Source organism: Nycticebus coucang, chromosome 8 (genome assembly GCF_027406575.1).
Source record: "Nycticebus coucang isolate mNycCou1 chromosome 8, mNycCou1.pri, whole genome shotgun sequence".
Taxonomy (NCBI): Eukaryota; Metazoa; Chordata; class Mammalia; order Primates; family Lorisidae; genus Nycticebus; species Nycticebus coucang.
The window spans coordinates 108,822,068-108,846,592 of NC_069787.1; the positions used below are offsets into that span (position 1 = coordinate 108,822,068).

At 41.7% G+C, this 24,525-nt stretch overlaps 1 protein-coding gene across 11 annotated transcripts in view; it reads right to left on the reverse strand.

Moving 5' to 3' along the window:
• Window positions 1-24,525, reverse strand: part of TFDP2 (transcription factor Dp-2) — a 189,761-nt gene that overhangs the window by 61,896 nt on the left and 103,340 nt on the right. The window contains exon 4 of one of the 11 annotated variants that reach the window (XM_053600761.1): window positions 12,659-12,768. The exons of 6 other annotated variants lie outside the window; for them this stretch is intronic. Coding sequence is in view for 2 of the 5 variants with exons in the window: in XM_053600758.1 (XP_053456733.1) it covers window positions 11,179-11,182 (4 nt within the window). In the remaining 3 variants the exon portion in view is untranslated. 4 more of the 11 variants (XM_053600758.1, XM_053600759.1, XM_053600760.1 and 1 more) reach the window with 4 other exon arrangements.

A 24,525-nucleotide genomic window follows, 5' to 3' on the forward strand; every position in this document is an offset into this window, starting at 1 on the left:
ATTCCTGGCACTCAGTGTATTAAAAAACAAAAATTTTTTAAATCGCTTAAATTCTGGTTCTGGCAATTTCCTAATTGGCTAGATCAGTCACCAAAGAGAATAGCTAAGAAACAGAGCTAAAAACTTATGCCAAATCTTGTCACAGATACAAAATTCTGTCTCAAATTTTATTTCAATTTCTTGAGTAATTGGAATCTTTCTGTTTTCCACTAGAATTGTCTAGACATCAAAGATTTCATTAAGTTCTTTCAGGGGTTCCAGTCACAGTCACCTTCAGTATATCCCAATTAAAATTTAAAAATTCAGTCAAATAACTATGGTTTGTCTGTAAGATGCCAGTATGATTTTTTTTTTTTCACAGCACTGATTTTCTGGGAAAAATATTTTTTTTTTGCCTCAATTAAATTTAGGGAAAAAAAATCTTCTTTATTTTTATTTTTATTTTTTTGAGACAGTCTCACTATGTCACTGTCAGTAGAGTGCGATGATATCACGGCTCACAGCAACCTCACACTCTTGGGCTCAAGTGATTCTCTTGCCGCAGCCTCCTAAGTAGCTGGGACTACAGGCACCCGCCACAGTGCCCTTCCTTTTTATGGCTGCAGTTGTCATTGTTGATTTTAGCTGACCCAGGTTGGGTTTGAACCCGCCAGCCTCCGTGTATGTGGCCAATGCCCTACCCACTGAGCAACAGACGCCATCCTAGGAAAAACCTTCTTCACCCAAACCTATATCACACCCTCCTAAAAGAGTGACATACTCTTAGTTACTCTTAGTTAGTTACTAAGTTACTCTTACTTACTCTTACAAATTAGTAACTTACCATTGAAAAGAATATGCCTTTTTTATTGGTTTATAAATCTCTCAAATTAGAAGCAATGGTATATCCCATTTGTACAGGGTCCAACTTCATAGGACTAGCTAACCCACAGCCCTAAAAAGTTAAAAAAAATGACCTACCATGTTGTGGCGTGTATGTTTGTCAAACTTACAAAAGTCTATGCTAAAAACAATTCTATTACATGTAAATTGTACTTAATAAAAAAATGATGGGAAAAAGTGATGTAAGCAAGTTCATAGTAATTAGTAAGATGGTAATGATAGATTACATAATCCTCTTGCTTTTCTTCTTCTGGCACTTAAAAAAAAAAAACTGGTAGTTCATGTATAACACTTGTCTAAAATTCCTCCAGCTAGGCCAGGTGCAGTGGCTCACACCTGTAATCCCAGCACTCTGGGAGGCCTAGGTAGCTTGAACTCAGGAGTTCGAGACCAACCTGAGCAAGAGTGAGACCCTGTTTCTAAAAATAGCTGGGCACTGTGTCGGGCACCTGTAGTCCCAGCTACTCCGGAGGCTGAGGCAAGACTGCTCGAACCTAGGAGTTTGAGGTTGCTATGAGCTATGACACAGTGGCACTCTATCCAAGGCAACAGAGTAAGACGCTGTCTCAAAAAAATAAGTTAATTAATTAAACAAAATAAAATCCTTCCAGCTACCATCCCTTTTAAAAGTCTCCTGTATTATTGCAATCTTTCCCTCTTTGTGAACCTTTCTCATCAGCACAAAAATATGCAGTATTTTTTTCCATCTTAAAAAAAATAACCAGGTTAGGTGCCCTGGCTATAATCCTAGCACCTGTTATCTGAGATAAGCCGATCATCTAAGGCAAAGTTCAAGATCAGACCAATTGAGAGGGAAACCCCACCTCTACAAAAAAATAGAAAAGTTAGCCAGGCATGGTGGCACATGCCTGTAGTCCTAGCTACTCAGGAGGCTGACACTGGAGGATCTCTTAAGCCCAGGAGTTGGAGGTTGCAGTGAGCTATGATGATGTCACTGCACTCTAACCTGGGAGACAGACCAAGACTTTGTCTCAAAAAAAAAAGAAGTGTAGTCGGGGACAATTCTGGAAAGGTCAAGTCGCTTTGCAAAAAGAAAAGATTACATAATCTTAAAGACCATATTACTAATTTTAGCCAACCACCTAGAAAGAAATAAATGACAACAAAGTAGACCAGGGAGAAAGGACATGGGTTCCATGGATATCTCCCACCTTTATTTGAAAAATTTATCAGACAGTGTAGGTCAACAGCATTATCTACATAAATAATATAAAAAGATAAATAAACTTCGTAGTTACTCTGACTTCCTTCATTTTTATGTTTGTACATACTCAACTATCTTTTTCTTTTTTTTTACTTCAGTAAGCCGTCCTAGATAACTTTCATTCTATTTGCTAACTACTATAGCTATTATGTGCATTATCTATCTGCACTTTATACCACTATGTCCTATTTTGATCCATTTGAACTCAACCATGTTTACTTTACTAAAGTTCCCCAGATTAAATCCAGCAGCAATCACCATTACTAAATTTTTAACCTGATTGACCATACATCATCACTGTAATTGAGGTGGGTGAGAAACAGAAGATTTAAAAGTTCACAGTATCGCCAAAGTATGATGGTTTAAGGGACCTCTGAAACCTCCTCCTCTGTATTGGTTCCAAAATGAAAATCAAGTGTCCCACAGTGTACAGACCTGGATAGATCTGAAATGCACGTTCCTATCTATCACAGATAGAAGCCAAAGCCTGAATGTCCTTCGGCTGTCAGAATACAAGACTGCGGGGGTTCCTCCAAAAGGACCACCTAACCAGAATCTTTCTAAAGAAAAGATCCTTGAAATGGCCATAAGGAGCAGCTTCTCTACAGCTCTAAGGTCATACTCCCTAAATGGATTAATAAATCATGTATGTCAGACGTTCCTACACACTTTCCCTAGAAGATCAAATCTGTTTTCTTGGCTTTGATAAGTATTTTCACTTAGAAGACGCCTTTTTAAATTATTAGCTAGCTCCCTCTTTCTGTTATCTAGAACCATAAATGCCCTGAATTCTCCAATTTTAAATATCTTAGCAATCACTAGGTCATTTGCAAAGTGATATTATTTCCCTTTTTGATATTATTTTTATTTTCTTTTTTGGTTTGTTTTAGACAGAGTCTCACTCTGTTGCCTGGGCCAGAGTGCTACAGCATCATCATAGCTCACACCAACCTCAAATTCTTGGGCTCAGGCGATGCTCTTGCTGATATTTTTTTAAATGTTCACTCAAAAACAGTCATCTCATCTATATATTGATCCTGCTGCTTTTCACTGGCTTCCTTTTTTTTGAGACAGAGTCTCACTATGTTGCCCTTGGTAGAGTGCTATGACATCACAGCTCACAGCAACTTCAAATGTTTGGGCTTAAGTGACTCTCTTGCCTCAGTCTCCCAAGTAGCTGGGACTACAGGCATCCGCCAAAATACCCGGCTATTTTTTTGTTGTTGGGCAGGCCCAGGCCAGGTTTGAACCCACCAGCCCCGGTGTATGTGGCTGGCACCCTAGTGTTGAGATGCAGGCGCCGAGCCTGGCTTCTTTATTTTTAGTTAAAACATATCATTTTGTCCTTTTTCTATTAGCTTGTTCAGTCAACAAATTCTTTTAATTCTTAATTGTCTCATTTCTCTTCTACCTGCTTAGTTAAAACTTCCTGGTTTTGAACAATGTATCTTCTCATTGATAACTAAGTTTACACTATGTCCTCAAACAACCTGGCTCTTCTAATCCTTCCCAAACATGCCTGATGGGGGGGTGCAGGGTCTCTTACAAAACACACATTCCTGGACTCTACTGGACACCTAAAGAATCAGAACTAGCTGGCGAGTCTGCATTTTTTTTTTTTTTTGCAGAGACAGAGTTTCACTTTATTGCCCTCGGTAGAGTGCTGTGGTATCACACAGCTCACAGCAACCTCCAACTCCTGGGCTTAGGCGATTCTCCTGCCTCAGCCTCCTGAGTAGCTGGGACTACAGGCGCCCACCACAACGCCCGGCTATTTTTTTGTTGCAGTTTGGCCGGGGCTGGGTTTGACCCACCACCCTCGGCATATGGGTCCGGCACCCTACTCACTGAGCCACAGGCGCCGCCCGGGAGTCTGCATTTTTAACAAGTGCAACCAATAATTCTTTTTTTTTTTTTTTTGTAGAGACAGAGTCTCACTTTATGGCCCTCAGTAGAGTGCTGTGCCATCACAGCTCACAGCAACCTCCAACTCCTGGACTTAGGCGATTCTCTTGCCTCAGCCTCCCGAGTAGCTGAGACTACAGGCGCCCACCACAACACCCAGCTATTTTTTTGTTGCAGTTTGCCAGGGGCAGGTTTGAACCTGCCACCCTTGGTATATGGGGCCAGTGCCCTACTCACTGAGCCACAGGCGCCGCCCAACAGATAATTCTTATGATCAGATCAGGAAAGACTGGAAAGAAAGATTGCTTCAAGCCTCCCTTTTCTCTTTGTTCAAATTAAGGAAGCTACGGAATGTAAGTAGATTCTGCTACACTGAACTTATCTCTATTTTCATTTTAAAAAAGAGAAAGGGTTAAGTTATCCTTATTTCTTCACTCTCTTGTTCCTAAGTTGTTATATTTTTTTCAATATTTTGCTCATTTCAACCACTGCTTTTAACACCATCACCACAGCCAATATACCCACCAGATGGCACACAGACATTATTTACAGGCTTAGAAAAAGAGAACAAGCAGAAAGCAGCACATTTTATCTCATACCAACAGCGGCTGAATGGCTAGAGTTGATCAAGGCAGCTGGGTACGACCACATGATCACAATTTATGAGTACTAAAGTATCCAAGAGTACTTAACTGGAAATCATTCTCAAAAGAAACTCACAATCCCTCTGAGATGGTAATTTTCTTTTTTCTTTTCTTTTCTTTTTTGAGACAGAGCCTCAAGCTGTTGCCCTAAGTAGAGTGCTGTGGCATCACAGCTCATAGCAACCTCCAACTCCTGGGCTTAAGCGATTCTCTTGCCTCACGCTCCCAAGTAGCTGGGACTACAGGCGCCTGCCACAACACCCGGCTATTTTTTGGTTGTAGTTGTCATTGTTATTTGGCAAGCCCGGATTGGATTTGAACCTGCCAGCTCTGGTGTATGTGGCTGGCGCCTTAGCCACTCGAGCTACAGGCACTGAGCCAGTTACCAGTGTTAACAAATAAATCCTTTTAGGGCGGCGCCTGTGGCTCAGTCGGTAAGGCGCCGGCCCCATATACCGAGGGTGGCGGGTTCAAGCCCGGCCCCGGCCAAACTGCAACCAAAAAATAGCCGGGCGTTGTGGCGGGCGCCTGTAGTCCCAGCTATTCGGGAGGCTGAGGCAAGAGAATCGCTTAAGCCCAGGAGTTGGAGGTTGCTGTGAGCTGTGTGAGGCCACGGCACTCTAGCGAGGGCCATAAAGTGAGACTCTGTCTCTACAAAAAAAAAAAGAACAAATAAATCCTTTTAAATTAACAGTTAAGTGAGATATTTTTCTAATATTTGTAAAAGGTGGCAATGACTACAGACAGACCTTGACTTTAAAAATTGAGTTCTTAGGGCGGCACCTGTGGCTCAAAGGGGTAGGGCACCAGCCCCATATACCAGAGGTGGTGGGTTCAAACCTGACCCCAGCCAAAAAATGCCAAAAAAAAAAAAAAATTGAGTTCTTAAAATAAATTCAAAGGCCAGGCATGGTGGCTCACGCCTGTGATGCTAGTTCTCTGGGAGGCTGAGGCAGGTGGATTGGCTGAGCTCAGGAGTTCAAGACCAGCCTGGCAAGTGAGAACTTATCTCTATTAGACCAGCCTGAGCAAGAGCCAGACCCTGTCTCTACTAAAAATAGAAAAACTAGCTGGGTATTGTGAGCACCTATAGTACTCACTACTTGGGAGACTGAGGCAAGAGTATCACTTGAATCCAAGAGTTTGAGGTTGCTGTCAGCTATGACACCATGGCAGTCTACCAAGGACAACAAAGTGAGATTCTGTCTCAAAAAGTAAAAAATACATACATAAAATTAATTCAAAAATTTAGGACACAAACTCAAACAGACCAAGGACCACTTGTGAATTTAAGAATTTCAAAACAGGGGGCGGCGCCTGTGGCTCAGTGAGTAGGGCGCCAGCCCCATATGCCGAGGGTGGCAGGTTCAAACCCAGCCCCGGCCAAACTGCAACCAAAAAATAGCTGGGCGTTGTGGCGGGCGCCTGTAGTCCCAGCTGCTCGGGAGGCTGAGGCAAGAGAATCGCATAAGCCCAAGAGTTAAGAGGTTGCTGTGAGCTGTGTGACGCCACGGCACTCTACCCGAGGGCGGTACAGTGAGACTCCATCTCTACAAAAAAAAAAAAAAAAAAAAAAGAATTTCAAAACAGGCCAGGCGCAGTGGCTCATGCCTGTAATCCTAGCACTCTGGGAGGCCAAGACAGGTGGATTGCCTGAGCTCAGGAGTTCGAGACCAGCCTGAGCTAGAGCAAGACCTCATCTCTAAAAATAAAAAAAGTAGCGAGGCGTTGTAGCAGGCACCTATAGTCCCAGCTACTCGGAAGGTTGAGGCAAGAGGATTGCTTTAGCCTAAGAGTTTGAGGTTGCTTTGAGCTGTGATGCTCTCAGAACTCTACCCAGGGCTACTGAGTGAAACTTTGTCTCAAAAAACAAACAAAAAAAGAGTTTCAAAGAAGTTCTTTTCCTTAACAAATTAAAAAGAGGACCATTGTTCCATAATACCATACTGAGCTGCTCCTTCAAAACTGCAGTGAGTTATCAATATTCTTATTTCAACAACATATTCCGTTTAAGGACTATAATTGACTATGTATTTAAATCAGATTGTGAAGTACAAGAAATCTTAATCTAGACATCAATGTTGACAAAACCTCTTTGTACTAAAAATATAATTTGCTAAAAACGTTTGGCAAACTTTTATAAAATAAGTTCTTCTGTGTCTACCTGGCACATAGTAAGTATTCAGAAGTCTCTTCATTTCTCTGTCAGAGAAATTGCCAAGAGAGTTGCCCAGGTTTCACCATAAGCAAGCAAAGTGCCAAAAAACTATGTTCCCTGCTTATAGTCTCCAGCTTTAGAGTTACCATCTAAAAATTCATTTAAAAACTAGTTGGATGGCTAGACACGGTAATCCTAGCACTGTGGGAGGACGAAGCAGGAGGATCACTTGAGCTCACCAGTTTGGGACCAGCCTAAGCGTGAGATCCTGTCTCTACAAAAAAATAGAAAAATTAACTAGTCCTCGTGACCTGGGAGGCCAAGGCAAGAGGATTGCTTGAGCCCGAGAATCTGAAGTTGCTGTAAACTAGGCTGCTGCGATGGCAACAATATAAAAGGTTTTCTTTTCGGAAAAATATAGGCATCAGGCAAACTTCCCTTTTATCTCATCTAGAGATGAGAAATGTCTAAGTAGCTATTCATTATTTCTAATTGCTATGTAAGGCAGAGGGAATGGCTAAATCAGTTACTGGGTATTCTGACTTGGGGAACAATGAATATGTTAAAACAGATTCCCCAATTCCTCTGTTTTGTGCTGAAAGAGTTCATAAGGCAAGAACTCAGGTTAACTTCACATTAAAGTTCTATCGGGGTATGTTTTACATAGCGAAATCAACTATGGATTGAATTGTTTGCTGGAAATGAAGGATAACTAAGGAATTAAGTCTAGATCAGTGGTTCTCAACCTTCCTAATGCCACGGCCCTTTAATACAGTTCCTGTGGGTTGTGACCCACAGGTTGAGAATCGCAGGTCTAGATGGTGGCAGCGTTTTTTTGGAGACAGAGTCTCACTCCGTTGCCCTGGAGTTGAGTGCCTTGTTGAGCTAACAGCAATCTCAAACTCTTGAGCTCAAGAGATCTTCATGCCTCAGCTTCCCAAGTAGCTAGGACTACAGGCACCCGCCACAACACCCAGCTAATGTTTTCTATTTTATTAGACTCAGGGTCTCACTCTTTCTCAAACTGGTCTTGAACTCGTGAGCTCAACTCATCTGTCCACCTCAGCTTCCCAGAGTGCCAGGATTACAGACTTGAGTCACTGTACCCAGAGCTTTTTTTTTTTTTAATTCAGACACTGTCAACCAATCTTTAGATAGGAAACTCAAACTGGTTTTGTTTCTTATATACAAAGTAAAAATCTGCAGCATAGGAGAAACCATCTGCAGCATGGTTTATGATACAGAGTATTTATCTACACTATAATAAAATCTAATATGCTCTTCTCTACCGTAACTTGAACACACATTCAAAGACTCCATGATAATTTATATCTACAGAGATAGTGGGAATTCGTCTTAAAATAATTCAACTGATTTGCTCTTAATTTCTTAATGTGAAGGGTTAGGAGTGTCAACTATTTCTGTATTGCTGTTGCTGACGCCATTTCACTCGCTCAGTAATTTACTGTCATGTCCACATAATTTCGACACACATTTTTGACAACTATAATCTGTGATGCTATCATAGTTACCTATTACATGTGCAGTCACCAACTTTTTTTAAGGCTATCTATCAAAATTTATAATCTTTGATCAAAATTGTAAAAGGTCTTACTTTAGGCAAATCTATAGTTTATAAATCCATTTAAGACTCCACATAAGTTATTTTACTTGTTTTGGAAAAAGTTGCTTTTTTTAAAGCAAAATGTACATAAATCAATTTTAGAATCTTAATTAAAAACAATGATCCAATGGACTTCAAAATCTTTAAATTAGGTAATCGTTAGCTAAAGAAAAGAAAATCTTCAGGGAAGCTCACAGATCCTAGCTAAGAGCAAGAGAAATTTTTAAGAATTTCCTTGAATAACGGTATCTTTTCCAGTCTTCTCCTTAGACCAGCTATCTATTTAGAAAGCTGTATGATACTGGATCCATGTATAAATTTTAAACTGTAGCTTAAAGAATTTCTTAGCTAATATAAATTACTAATTTTACAAGTATAAGGGCATGGCAAATATTTAATAATGCCTCATATGTTAAAGATCTGGTGCTCAGGACTGATTTTTCAAGAGCTAATTTTAAGAAACAAATGTAAAAATGCACGTAATTGCACATTATACAAGAGCATAGAACTTCTTTGTGTTACTTGTCAAAGGAAAGGTTTTACTTATGAATTCTACAAATTCAAAAACTAGGTTTTAAAATTCAGACTGCTTTCATTATATGCATTTAGCTTCTAAGCTCTTCCTTCCTCCTCTTTCCAGCAGATAACATTCTCCCCTTTTCATTAGCAACCAATCTAAGCCTTTATCTTTCTTTTTAAAGGCAAACTGCAACACATCATTTCAATTAAATCTAAAATACTTCCCCCACATTTTTTATTCAAAGGTTTTAGGAATAAGTCTTGTGCTTCTAACGGAAAATGAAATGATCAATATATGCAGCTGATGTTTCACATTTCAATTTCATTTTGCACCTCTGTACTTACTGTGCAATCACAAACTTTTGCAACCTAAGTAGTTCCTATATATTTTATATGCCTTAGGCTGCTAAAAAATATTCTACGATTTAATTTGTCTTTTTTCCCCATAAATTCACTAAAATTAACTTTCTCATATTTCTATTAATTACACACAATTTTTGAAGATTAAAAAAAAGCCTCTTTAAAAATTCTCAAATGTTGAATATAAAATCAATTTTAAATGACAAAGTTTTACTTATTCACTGATTAAATCAGATTTATGACCTCCCCTCCCCATTGCAGCTACTGTGAATTTTGAATGAAACAACCTCAATTGTAACAGAAGAAACATCTGTTGCTTTTTTTCATCAGGGCTTTCCTAACTGAAAGAAAGGCTCTCCGCCTGACCTCCTCTCCCACTCCTCCTCCCCACCCAGATCCAGTTCCTTAAAACTTTTTAAGTAAATGTATTATTTAAAATTTTATTGTATTTATTTAAAATGTCATAGTTTACTCAGAAAAATTCACATCCTCATTGAAGTTCAAAGAATGACTAAATGTTGTATACCTCAAAAAATAAGACATGTGCCCGATAGAATATAACTAGTAACTAAAATGCAGGCTTCAAGGGTATACTTGAAATGACCAACTCAATCAAGTTGTCACACATTCCAGGCTCATTAAGAATTGTTTAGGGATAAGATTTTCTTCACAGTACCCAGATTCATATAGCATCTTGCATGCTATATTTTCTTTGCCAATCCAAGGCTAACATAATGGCAGTCACTACCCCAAGAGGCAGACACCAAATGGTGCCACCCACACTCACACTGTGCCTCATAATAAACCATAAAGCAGTGGAATGCATCGGCCCCTTTATGAGCAAACAATGCCTAAGCTTCATTAGAATACAGCTGACATTTTCAAAGCACAAATACTTTTAAGAAAAATGTACTAGAAAAAAGAGGAATGAAACAGCTAAGAAAGCTGAAATATTTTTCAAGTGTCAGGTTGATTTCTAAAGATCCTACAGGAGCGTATTTTGCTATTGACAATTTAAAAGTTTTCATAAATAGAGAAATGTTTAGTTAAGGGCAAAGCTTATTTTATTAACTATTAGGGGGAAAATGAAAGTAAAAACTATCATTTGAATTGCATTCACAAGTAATAATCATAAATACCTTTAAAATTAATTTCCTCAGCTGCTTCTTTAGTTCTTGAATGAAGAAAACTGAGCTCCGGAATAATTTTCACATTTCAATTAATGTATATAAGTAACTGAGTGAAACTAAGCTAACTCTACCCCTCCCCCCCACCCCAACCCCCATACCCTGTAGTTTTTCTGTCTGCAACCAGCAAGGACGTCTTGAAATCAGCGTGCTCCTGGCTATTTATTAATTCAATATTGCTGCTGTTTAAAGAACATAAAATAAACGCTGTAAAAACTCACCCAGCAGTGAGAAACAAACTGATCTCTCTTACCTGGTCTTGGGAAGCATGCCTCTCACTGCAGTACCAACAACACTCTACAGTCTTTGTTACCATTCACTGGAAACTTGAGACTCTGTCAGACATAAGCAATCGAGCTCAGAAAAGCTCAATGTAAAATACTTCTCAGTAAAACTAAAAAGATGCTCAAGAAAACTGTTTAGTTAACTGGTTTTCAAAAGATATATTAAAACTGTCTATAACCAAGCCACTTCAAAAGAAACTAACAGTGCAGGTCTTAAAAGATGAAAAGGCTTTTTGGTGTAAATTCTTGCTTTCTTATTACAAGGGTTTTCTGAATAAGAAAAATGCTTAAAGTACAAGAGGTGAAATGACAAAATGCCTAACTGTAAGTTAACATTTTTCTAAGTATCACGTGAGTTTCAACTAGCTTAAAAAAAAAGATGAAACTTACTCATGAAACCTGTATAATTTGAATTATACATGTCAGGGTATTTGCTGTCTCCAAAGCAGTCACAGAGCAGAGAACTCACAGCATCTTGAAAGCACAGCAAAAGCACCACGCATTTCAGGGGGGGGTGAAAGGAGGAGAAACTCTTGAAAAACTGGTCGGGCTTTCTGAACCTGTAATAACTGTCCAGCTCTTGTGGGAGGAAAAAATGTTCTGGTCCTGCCCCCCTGAGATAGGAGGCTATGCTTCAATGCCAGAATGACTGACAGGCCCATTTCTGATATCAACAAAGAGCAGCTGAGTTGTGCTCTATTTTTGTTTCACTTTCCCACAGAGAAGTTTTAAAATTTTCAGGTTAGTCCCTTTATATCTAGGGTTAAGTACCTTTCTCTGTTTTCTCAAGAGGGAACCCAATTATGCTGTCCTAGTTTTTTAAATGATTAATTAAATATATGTACCTAATCATCTTACTCAGTTTTCCTAGGCAGGAAGCTGAACAAAAGGTGGCTTCTTAAAGTTCCTTTCCAAATCTATTCTTTGCAATATCAGATAACCATATGACTAATTACCAATATTAATAAGCTTTTCCAGCATCCTCACATGTGGTACAGGCAGAAACAAAAAGTAGGTAATGTAAAAAATAAAGCAACTAAGATAAAAAAACATTTTAACTAGCTAGATATAAAAATAATTTACCAAAGGAGATGTCTGTGATTGTACAAATTCAAAACAATAAGCACAGCCTGGCGTGGTGGCTCACACCTGTAATCCTAGAACCCTGGGAGGCCACCAAGGCAGGCGGATTGCATGAGCTCAGGAGTTCTCTCCTGAGCAAAAGTGAGACCCCTTGAGCCCAGGAATTTGAGGTTGCTGTGAGCCATGCCTGCCATAGCCCTCTACCCAGGTGACAGATCCCTGTCTTGGTTGAGTGCGGTGGCTCACGGCCATAATCCTAGCACTCTGGGAGGCTGAGGTCCGTGGATTAACTGAGCTCATGAGTTCAAGACCAGCCTGAGCAAAGCAAGACCCCTGTCTCTACTGAAAACAGGAAAACTAGCCAGGCATTGTGGCAGGCACATGTAGTCCCAGCTACTCGGGAGGCTGAGACAAGAGGAACTCTTGAGCCCAAGAGTTTGAGGTAACTGTGAGCTATGATCACATGATGCCACGGCACTCAACCCCAGGGCAAGTGAGTGAGACTCGGTCTCACAAAAAAAAATCCTTATAGACAGGTGTTGTGGCAGGTGCCTCTAGTCCCAGCTACTTGGGAGGCTGAGGCAAGAGAATCGCTTAAGCCCGGGAGTTGGAGGTTGCTGTGAGCTGTGACGCCACAGCACTCTACCCAGAGCAATAGCTTGAGACTCTGTCTCAAAAAAAAAAAAAAAATCTTGTCTTCATTGAGCTTTTAAGTTTCTATCTCACTTTCCTGTAAGTACAAACTCTTGTAGATGACTACAATACTTTTCCTTCTTTGATTAGTTACCACCAAATCTGAAACATTCCACTTCGAAAGTATGTCTTGACAACAGCTCCAGGTGTCACGAAGTATTCTTTGCTACGTTCACCGTCACACCTCCAGTGTCTCAACAGTGTCTGTTAGACATGCAAATATATACTGAATGAAACAGATCAGAGAACTTTTCATCACTCAAACTTCTCCTTTGAAAATACATATTACATAGGGCAGCGCCTGTGGCTCAAGGAGTAGGGCGCTGGTCCCATATGCCGGAGGTGGCAGGTTCAAACCCAGCCCCGGCCAAAAAACCACAAAAAAAAAAAAAAAAAAAGAAAATACATGTTACATTTACAAGAATACAATGATGTACCAACACAGTATAGGCTGTAACTTAAATTTGATTGTAAACATGTTACTTTTTTTTTACAATATAGTTACTAGACTTGACTGTTATTATGGGAGAACAGGGGTCACAAACCAACACTCCTCACAGCTCATGACACCCACAAATGGCTAGTGCAAGAGTAACTGCAGCTACTTCTTGTAGGTTATATATAGAATGAATGGTAAACTCTGTTCCTTCACTAAAACTGCAGACCAGGGAAAAATGTTCAAGGACTCATGCTGAGGAGAGCTTCATGAACTTAAATATCAGCAGCCACACTGAGGATCCTCCTTACAAAAATGTAAAATCATAACCATGCTGCCCACAGTAAGTTTACCGTGTCTTCAGGTCACCACAACACACAGGCTCCTCTCCCAGAGAACCTTTAAGATTTCAGAGACAAGGAACCATGGACCAGATGAGTTGCTCATTTTTCATTTTCATAGGAAGCTGGATTTCTCCTCTTGGATTTCTTGAATTCCTGGCTTCCCATGTGTATGTAGATAAGATAAAATGCTGCAAATGGCGGCACCACGCGAAGAAAATACGCAAAATGGCGGCACCACACTAAGGAAACATGCCTAGCCAGTCCCTTAGTGAGGGCATGCCAGAGGGCTGCTCCAAGGGTGACAAGCTGAAGGTGACCACGTGCTGCACCCACGTCACACTGCCAAACTCAGGCCCATGGCAGCAGCACCCCAGGGTCACCTCACCTTCCAGAGTCACATACCAATGGCCTCTGTTTGTCACTCCGGGTCAAATATGTGTTACTTTAAAGGAAATTAAAAATAACAACCTATATGGCACTTTTCAGATTCTACCATCTGTTTTCACTACCATATATATATGTGAGACCAGTATAATATGAGTAAAAAGAAAAATGAGGCTATAAACTATTCTTGATCATCTTACCAGATGACCTTTCTTACAGGGAAAGTAAGTGCATACTTCCAACCTGTCAGACAGAAGTGCTCACCCATGTCACTCATGGCCATGTTATTCAGGAGCCAGGTATGATCACATCTACTCTGCTGCAATTTTTTTGTGTGTGTGTGGTTTTTTTTTGGCCGGGGCTGGGTTTGAACCTGCCACCTCCAGCATATGGGACCGGCGCCCTACTCCTTGAGCCACAGGCACCACCCCTGCTGCAATTTTTAAGACAAAAAGAAATTAAACTTCTGAATACTCAGGTATATTCACCACACCTCTAAATAACAGAGTATTCCCCCAGCCCTCCTATTTCCCGGAGCTGATTACAAGTTCAAATATAAACTACCTATGTTTTAATAATAAACCTATTGTTAAAACAACAGATATGTGTTTTAACAATAAACCTCAGGTCAGGAAGACAAAGTCAGTGGGGCTAAAGTAGGATTCCACTTTTCTTGCAGGGTCGATTTTCGTTTCTCCCTAACCATCATTCATTTCTTCCTTCAACAAATACTTCTTTATTTTGCACCTATGAAGTGTCAGGCCGTGAGCTAGGCAACAACCTGACCTGCTACCTACTGTTGACTGCACAGAGCTGAACTTGAGCCTATCTTTATTCCGCCACGTTTCCTTCTCCACTGGCCTGCCTCCCAGGGCCGCTTCTCCAGTCACAAGCTTCACTCACACTGCCCTCCAGTCTACTCCCACGCTGTTACCGGCAGGCAGCACAAACACCGCCATCTGTGTTCTTAAACAAAGGTACAACACAATATGGGGAAATTCACGGGACTTTGAACTGGCATAACAAAATACATCTTGGGCGGCACCTGTGGCTCATACCGAGGGTGGCGGGTTCAAACCCGGCCCCGGCCGAACTGCAACAAAAAAATAGCTGGGTGTTGTGGCAGGCGCCTGTAGTCCCAGCTACTTGGGAGGCTGAGGCAAGAGAATCGCTTAAGCCCAAGAGTTGGAGGTTGCTGTGAGCTGTGTGACGTCATGGCACTCTACCGAGGGCCGTAAAGTGAGACTCTGTCTCTACAAAAAAAAAAAATACATCTTATATAAGTGTCCTCTCAAACAATTTCTCTATAATCTCACATAGAAAATCCACTTAAGCATCCTATTAATTATAACTATTGATGATCTAGAAACCCCAAATGAGGGCTAGGCCATCTCTCTCCCAGGTTTATGTTCAGACTGGAGTTTGCTATGTTTATTGGCAAAATGACCAAATAGTAACCATATTTAACAGACATATTTATGATTTTATAGGCATAAATGATACTATGATAGCACAATGATAATTTTTATTTGGCCAGTGTCTGCTAAATATAACTGTCTACTGGGCCCATATAATGAAGGAGTAGAAATTAGCTATGATGTGCCTTTGCTCATATTTTTGAGTAAAATTTTTTGAGAAAAATCTCTAATCTTCCTGACAAGTACTACACCTAAAGCAAGGAGTCTCTGTTACCACTTGCATGGGTAAATGCTGATTTCTTTCGTCTTCCTTCCTTTTTTTTTTTTTGAGTTTGTTGTTTTTCCTCTTTCCATCTTTTTTTTTTTTTTTTGTACCTTGAACTCCTGGGCTCAAGTAATCCTCCTGCCTCAGCCTCCCGAGTAGGTGGGACTACAGGGGAGGGGGGATCCTGTCCTTCATGTTCTTTTCTTCAAGGTCTACAGTCTCCCCCAGGGCGGTGGCTCACGCCTATAATCCTAGCACTCTGGGAAGCCGAGGCAGGTGGACTGCCTGAGCTCATGAGTTCAAGACCAGCCTGAGAAAGAGCAAGACCCTGTCTATAAAAAATAGCCAGCCGGGCGGCGCCTATGGCTCAGTCGGTAGGGTGCCGGCCCCATATACCGAGGGTGGCGGGTTCAAACCCAGCCCCGGCCAAACTGCAACCAAAAAATAGCCGGGCGTTGTGGCGGGCGCCTGTGGTCCCAGCTACTTGGGAGGCTGAGGCAAGAGAATCGCTTAAGCCCAGGAGTTGGAGGTTGCTGTGAGCTGTGTGAGGCCACGGCACTCTACCGAGGGCCATAAAGTGAGACTCTGTCTCAAAAAAATAATAATTAAAATAAAATCTATACTCTCTCTCTTAGAAAGATGTTACCCATTTCTTTTTTCATTTTTCTTTCTTTGTTTTTCTTTTTTTGAGACAGTCTCACTTTGCCACCCTGGGTACAGTGCTGTGGCATCATAGCTCACAGCAACCTCAAACTCCTGGGCTCAAGTGATCCTCCTGCCTCAGCCTACAAAGTAGCCAGGACTATAGGCGTCCACCACCAGGCCTGGCTAGTTTTGTTCTTTTTTTCTATTTTTAGTAAAGACAGGTCTTACTCTTGCTCAGGCTGGTCTCAAACCCCTGAGCTAAAGCAATCCACCTGCCTTAGCCTCCCAGAGTGCTAGGATTATAGGCATGAGCCACTGTACCCAGCCCACATTACCCATTTCTATGGCTTTATCACCTCTACCCAGATGACTATAAAATTTATACTTCTAGCCCTGGCTTTTTTTCCCGCTCTGTTCTAAACTTTTAACAACTGCCTACTGAATACATTTGTCTATATATCCCATAATCTCAGCCAACTTCTGCAGTACTGAACTTCTTGTCCACTGTCCCAAACCAGTTCATCCTCCTCTGTCCCCCATCCTTATTAAAGGTATCAACATCCAGAATAAAAAGTGATCTTCTTCTTGCCTCATCCTCACCATCCAAATACCCACATTGTTTTCAGTTTGTTTCCAATACATATCTGAACAGGCCGGGTACAGTGGCTCACATTTGAAATCCTTGCACTCTGAGTGGCTGAGGCGGGAAGACAACTTGAGGCCAGCCTGAGCAAGAATGAGACTCCATATCTATACAAAATGGAAAAATTAGCCATGTGTGATGGCATGCACCTACAGTCCCTTCCAGTCCCTGTCAAGGCAGGACGATCACTTGAGCCCAGGAGTTTGAGGGTGCAGTGAGCTATGACACCACTATACTATAGCCTGGGCAACAGTGCAGGATGCTGTTTCCAAAAAGAAAAGAAAAGAAATGAGAAATCTGATGACCTTTCCATGTCTACAGCTATGCTATATCCAAAATAGTGGCTTTAGCCACATTTAGCTGTTTAAATTTAAATTGATTATAATGAAATAAAATTTAAAATTCCCCTTCTCAGTCATGATAGCCACATGTCCAGTGCTGCGTGGAGCCATGTGTGGTAACAGCTGTGTACTCCCCAGTGCAGATGGAGAGCATTTCCTGAACTGCAGAAAGTTCTATTAATTCTGATGTAGACTATAATGGCAAACTTCTTAAGTCCAAATTATCCTCAACCATTCCCAATCTACCTTTCTACTCTCATCTTCTACCAAAATCTCTATCCATGCTTTAGTGACAACTGTGTTAGTGGGGCCCACAGAATCAAGTGGAAGGCTTCACAGGCTGAGGGGCTACACAAGCAACGTGGAGAGAGAAGCAGGTAAGGGAAAGAAACCAAAGATGCTGGAGAAGACAGAAATAGCTCGCTAAAGCCTCACAAGGTCAGAAGGGATAGAATAGTGGACACAAGGTGTTTAGCCTGGCAGAAACAATGTGGTACAATGGAGAAAGTATGAGCATTAGAGTCAGAATACTTCATCTAAATTCGAGTATCAGCTTAGTCATGAGAGATAGAAACCAAACGAGTTTGACTTTAAAGTAATTAGTTGGCTCAAGGAGTTCATAGCATCCAAAAAAGGGTTAGGCAACCCAACTAGAGGGCACAGGGATGCAACCAGGCCCCAGGAAAGGAACTCTAAGGCTGCCTGTCTCCATCTGTCTTTTGCTTCTCATTTTTCTCTCAGGCCAGCATCATTCTCTCTTTAGAGCAGCATGCTCCACATAGTGGGAAACATGGCCACTGATGTGTCACTAATTTTATATCTTACAGATTCATTAACCCTCTTTTTCATCCTAGGCCCTAAAATACCAGAAACATATCCATCGGCTGAGCTGAGGTCAGGTACTTATCCCTGCCCAGTGAAATACTGCCAAGGTGATGAGGAGCAGGGATGATCAAACGTGACTACAGGGACACAGTCATAGAACATGTGGTAGACAGGCAGAAGAGAAAGCGGTTAGTGGAGAAGGTTCTAGATATCCCACAAATGGCCACCAAAATCACTAGTTGAGCTATTCTAAACAAGTCATTTAAATGTAAGAGATTACATGATTTGTCACTACTCCAGTAAGAGGTAAAAGTTAAGATTCGGCCCTAAGTTTTCTGAGTTCAACACCTATACGCTTTTCATTAGAACATTCTTCAGTCATCAAGGGTGGGGCTAAGGAGAGTGTTACCAGTCACCTCTGTAAGGCCACAGTCTACTCTGCAGTAGTCTTTTCCGACCAGTAAGAGCCTTAACTTTCAAACTTCCTTACTTCTCAGAAACTTTTGATACGTGTATTTCCCTCTCTATTAAGTTCATTTTAACATGAGAAGTTTCCTTTCTTTTTTTCAGACAGATTCTCATTATGTTGCCCTCGGTAGAGTGCTGTGGCTTCACAGCTCACAGCAATCTCCAACTCTTGGGCTTAAGTGATTCTCTTGCCTCAGCTTCCCAAGTAGCTGGGACTACAGGCACCTGCCACAACGCCCGGCTATTTTTTGGTTGCAGTTGTTTAGCTGGCCTGGGCCAGGTTCGAACCCACCACCCTCAGTGTATGTGGCAGGTACCAAAACCACTGTGTTATGGGTGCCAAGCCATGAGAAGTTTCCCTTCTAACTGTTGCCAAACTACAAACATTCTATTTTTTTATCTCTCTATAATTTTTTTTTTTTTGGAGACAGAGTCTCACTTTGTCGCTCTTGGTAGAGTGCTATGGTGTCATAGCTCACAGCAACCTCAAACTCTTGGCCCGAAGTGATCCTCTTGCCTCAGCCTCCCCAGTAGTTGGGATTACAGGCGCCCGCCACAACGCCCAGCTGTTTTTAGAAATGGGGTTTCACTCTTGCTCAGGCTGTTTTCAAACTTCTCAGCTCAAATAATCCACCCACCTCGGCCTCCCAGAGTAGTAGGATTACAGGCATGAGCCACCATGCCTAGGCTTTTTTTTTTGTAGAGACAGAGTCTCACTTTATAGCCCTCGGTAGAGTGCCGTGGCATCACACAGCTCACAGCAACCTCCAACTCCTGGGTTTAAGCGATTCTCTTGCCTCAGCCTCCCGAGTAGCTGGGACTACAGGTGCCCGCCACAACACTCAGCTATTTTTTGGTTGCAGTTCAGCCGGGGCCGGGTTTGAACCCACCACCCTCTGTATATGGGGCTGGCGCCTTACTGACTGAGCCACAGGCGCCGCCTGCCTAGGCTTTTTTTAAATGTGGTGTCCGTTATTAACAATTTATTAATTCTTTAAAAATCCACCAAATACCTCCCACATAACCACTGTTAGACACTAGGATACAAAAATAAATAAGGCCTAGCTAGTCCTTATCCTCAAAAAAACAATCCAATCTGGTTTCTATCCCACTGCTCAAATGAAATTACACTGTCTCAAGTAGACAATGGACTTTGCCTTGTGCTTATACTCCACAACCTTGCTATATTTGACTTACCTGACCTTATAAATTCTACCTTCTTTTTTTTTTTTTTTTTGTAGAGACAGAGTCTCACTGTACCACCCTCGGGTAGAGTGCCGTGGCGTCACACGGCTCACAGCAACCTCTAACTCTTAGGCTTAGGCGATTCTCTTGCCTCAGCCTCCCGAGCAGCTGGGACTACAGGTGCCCACCACAACGCCGGGTTATTTACTTTTTTTTTGTTGTTGCAGTTTGGCCAGGGCTGGGTTTGAACCCGCCACCCTCATCAGCATATGGGGCCAGCGCCCTACTCACTGAGCCACAGGCACCGCCCAAATTCTGCCTTCTTAATACTAGTAAAACTGTCCTTTCTTGGTTTTTGTAAAGACTGTTTCTTCTCTGTTTCTATTTTGACCTTTGTTGAGTGGTTCCTTTTTTCCCCTCATTACTTATATTCTAACTGGCTTAACCACGGCCATCTCTTCTGGCTATACATTTGCATTAGAAGGTGACCAACAATTTCTTATCCAAACTGGGTCACCATTGAGAGTTAAATAGGGCACACTATTTTTTTTTTTTTTTTTTTTGAGACAGAGTTTCACTTTGTCACCCTGGGTAGAGTGCCATAGCATCATCGCTCATAGCAATCTCAAATTCTTAGGCTCAAGCAATTCTGCCTCAGCCTCCCAAGCAGTTGGGACTACAGGTGCTGCCACAACACCTGACTATTTCTGGAGACGAGGTCTTGCTCTGGCTCAGAGTGGTCTTAAATCTGTGAGCTCAGGCAATCTACCCACCCAAGTGCTGGAATTACAGGCATGAGCCACCACACCTGGCCAAGGGCACGCTATTAATAATTATGCTAGCGTACAAATGAAGCATAAAAACCTTCAACAGTTCCCTTCTCCAGATCTTTAGGTATGGCATATAGAAACCTATTTAGAACTAACTGTCTCTCATGGATTTAAAGTTCTGCCTTTTTGGCTCAGTGCCTATAGCACAGTGGTTACGGTACCAGCCACATACAGCGAGGCTGGGGGGTTCAAACCCAGCCCGGGCCAGCTAAACAACAATGACAACTGCAACCAAAAAATAGCCAGGCATTGTGGCAGGCTCTTGTAGTCCCAGCTACCTGGGAGGCTGAGGCAAGAGAATCGCTTAAACCCAAGAGTTTGAGGTTGCTGTGAGTTAAGACACCACAGCTCTCTACTGAGAGCAACATAGTGAGACTCTGTCTCTAAAAAATAAATAAAGTTCTAGCTTTCTATGGCTGACTCAAGGTCTGACTTCACTCAGCACTCAAATACACTCAGCTGGTACTATTTCTAATGGACGGTTTCTTTTTTTTTTTTTTTTGTAGAGACAGAGTCTCACTTTATGGCCCTTGGTAGAGTGTCATGGCGTCACACAGCTCACAGCAACCTCCAACTCCTGGGCTTATGCGATTCTCTTACCTCAGCCTCCCGAGCAGCTGGGACTAAAGGCGCCCGCAACAACAACGCCCGGCTATTTTTTTTGTTGTTGCAGTTTGGCGGGGGCTGGGTTTGAACCCGCCACCCTCAGCATATGGGGCTGGCGCCCTACTCACTGAGCCACAGGCGCCGCCCTCTAATGGACGGTTTCATTCGATTGTGTTTCCAATCACAGCAACTTCATCACTTCACCCTAGACCACAGTGCCCACAAACCAATGACAAATCCCAGTATTCAGAAGAGAAAATGGCACTATCAAATCACTTGCATAAATGCCAGCAAGTGGTAGAACTGATATTCTAATACAGTTCTGAACTTCTTAAAATCCCAATACATACTTAGGGACTAAGGATATTAATTTACAGACATGAATTCAATGAGCACATTTTATCAAAAGACACTAAAGCCTAATGTTATTCTCCATTAAACATATACTCCATTAGAACAAAATTAACTATTCCAGATAGATATCATTTTATTCCCCTATCTAAAAAACATTTTTTTTTTTTTTTTGAGACAGAGTCTCATTCTGTTGCCCAGGCTAGAGTGCCATGACATCAGCCCAACTCATAGCAACCTCAAACTCCTGGGCTCAAGCAATCCTCCTGCCTCAGCCTCCCAAGTAGCTGAAACTACAGGTCCACACCACTATGCTCCACTAATTTATCACAGGAGTCACTATTTATGACAGGAGTCTCATTCCTACTCAGGCTGTTCTTGAACTCCTGAATTCAAGCGATCCTCTTGCCTTGACCTCCCAGAGTGCTAGGATTACAGGGGTAAGCCACCTCACCCAGCCTACACACCTTTATTAGAGATCACCCCACTAAGTACTGCTGAGTAATACTGCCTCCAGTAGGCACAAATCACTTCTCCTATATTCTGATGAAATACACATACTTGATGAAATGCCAAAGCTTCAAGCTTTACCTTCTCTGAAATAAGAAAGGATATTTGGCCTACCTTATTATATTACCCTACAAGAGATAATCATACTTAACAAGATGATTCTCATTAAATTATATCTTCACAGATGATTCTTGTTTGATTATTCTGTCTTGAGACAGAGTCTCACTCTACAACCCTGGCTAGAGTGCAGAGGCATCATCATAGCTCACGACAACCTCAAACTCCTGGACTCAAGCCATCCTCCTGCCTCGGCCTAGGCCTCCCAGAGTGCTATGATTACAGGTGTGAGCCACCACCACAAGCTTTGTTTGATTATTTTTTTAAAAAATTTATGCCTGCCCTCTTCTCACAGGACTCATCGCAACTTTACTTGTATGGCCATAAGACAAATCTAAGTGACTACTACCATGCAACAGTATCATTTCCTCTTTCTAGAGACCAAGATTTTTTTTCTTTAAAGGTTCAACCACCTTCTTCTCTCAAAATAGATTTTCTCTTAAGTTCTCAACCAAATAGGATTCTAGTGGACTGTTCTGCTAGATACGCCCAAATAGAACCAAATCTCAGGTTAGGTTTAAACTGGAACTTTTGCTGTAAATATTTATGTAGTGAACCAACACCTTACTAATCTTTCTTATTAATACTAATTTTTTGAAGTTAATTCCTTTAGATTTTCAAGGCATGCAATTAATTATATACAAATAATGATCATTTTTGTCTCCTCTCTTCCAATAGGTACACCTTTTATTTCTATTTTTTTATGTATTATATAAGTTAGAATCGAAGAAGAATTGGGCCAGAGACTTCCACTTAGAACGTAGAAAGTCACAGAAAATATTCTCCTATACTTACAAGGAGAAAAGACAGGTAATGTACATAATTAAAATTTTTCTTAAGTCTATCACAGAACTGAAGTTGTAAGACAAGTAAATTTCATTCCTTGAAAAAGACACAGAACACACAGACTGCTTCACCTCTGGCAGAGGATGACAGGAATTAGCAGCCACCATACAAGTGACTGAGAAGAAATCAGATGAAATACTAACAAAAGTAAGTCAAGTGTGGCTTAAGATGACAATATGGAATGGTCAGAAGCCCTGGAAGCAGAGGGAGTTTGTCCATCAAGTGCTCCTAGATTGGAAAGCTTAGGAGCACTGAAGGATACTGAAGAGAGGCCCCCACAGTGGCATACGTGTGGGTGAGGCTGCTCCCGGGATAGGAACCAAGCCTCACTCACTTCCTTGGAATCTTCCTAGGAAGCAGAAGTCATAAACCACTCCACGGAGGGAAGAGCAGAGCATCTTCTCATCCCCAGGGCTCAAGCAAAAATCCATGTCTTCTGGAGTAAGGCTTAAAAAAGAACCCACTCATTTCTGAAAAGTACGATCTCCCCCACATAATGGCACACACCCCACTGCTGCTGAAGGAGGGGTAAACAAAAATCCTATCTCTGGGAAAGGGTGGGAAACCCTCTTGGGCCCAGGATTTTTTTGAGACAGCCTCACTTTTTTGCCCTCGGTAGAGTGCCATGGCTCACAGCTCAGAACACACTGAACATGATCACAGGAACATCAAAATGCCACCCTCCCTCAGCTCCAGACCGATGGACTCAATGCCACATACTAATGGCCTGACGGGAGACACGTACCTATGTCCCAACACAAATACAGTAGAACCTCTGTAATTGGACCGTCCAAAGGACTGTAACAAACTAGTCAAAATACAGAGGTGGTCAACATAAGGAACCAGGCCTACTATACTGATACATACATGTGGGGCATGTCCAGTCTTTGAAAATTTGGTCAACTCCAGGAGGTGGTCAGTGTAGGGAGACAATCAACTATGGAAGTTCTACTATAGCTAATTCACAAAGGTTTTAATATAGTATCTGGTACTCAATATGTACCTATTCTTACCACAGATAATCTTTACTGACATCTCAGTTGGTTCTGTGCTACATCAATCTGTTCTTTTTTTACATACTATTTTCAGTTCATTTAAAAAACTGAGAATAAAGAAAATACCATCTAATATCTTGTTTCCTTTCTCAATTTTTTCGAAGGATGATTTTCCTCTGTTTCTTTTCTCTCTCTTCTTTCTTCTTTTGAGATAGTTTTGCTCTGTCATGGCTACAGTGCAATATCACAGCTCGCTGCAACCTTAAATCCTGGCTCAAGTGACCAACCCTCCCGCCTCAGCCTCATGAGTAGCTGGGAGTACAAGCACATGTCACTACTCCCAGCTAATTGTTTTATTTTTTGTAAAGACCAGGTCTCGCTCACCAAGAGTGCTAGGATTACAGGCATAAACCACTGGGCATGCCCCACATGTATGTATTGGTACAGTAGGCCTAGTTCCTTATATTGACCACTGTATTTTGACTAGTTACGGTCCTTTGGACAGTCCAATTACAGAGGTTCCACTGTATTTATGTTGGGACATAGGCACGTGTCTCCCGTCAGGCCATTAGTATGTGGCATTGAGTCCATCAGTCTGGAGCTGAGGGAGGGTGGCATTTTGATGTTGCTGTGATCATGTTCAGTGTGCCTCTGGCTGATGTTTCCTTGCACTTGGAACCTGCAGTTCTGGAAGGTTTTTCTCTCCTCTGTTTCTTAAGTATAAGATTTACTTCTTTTGGGTGACGCCTGTG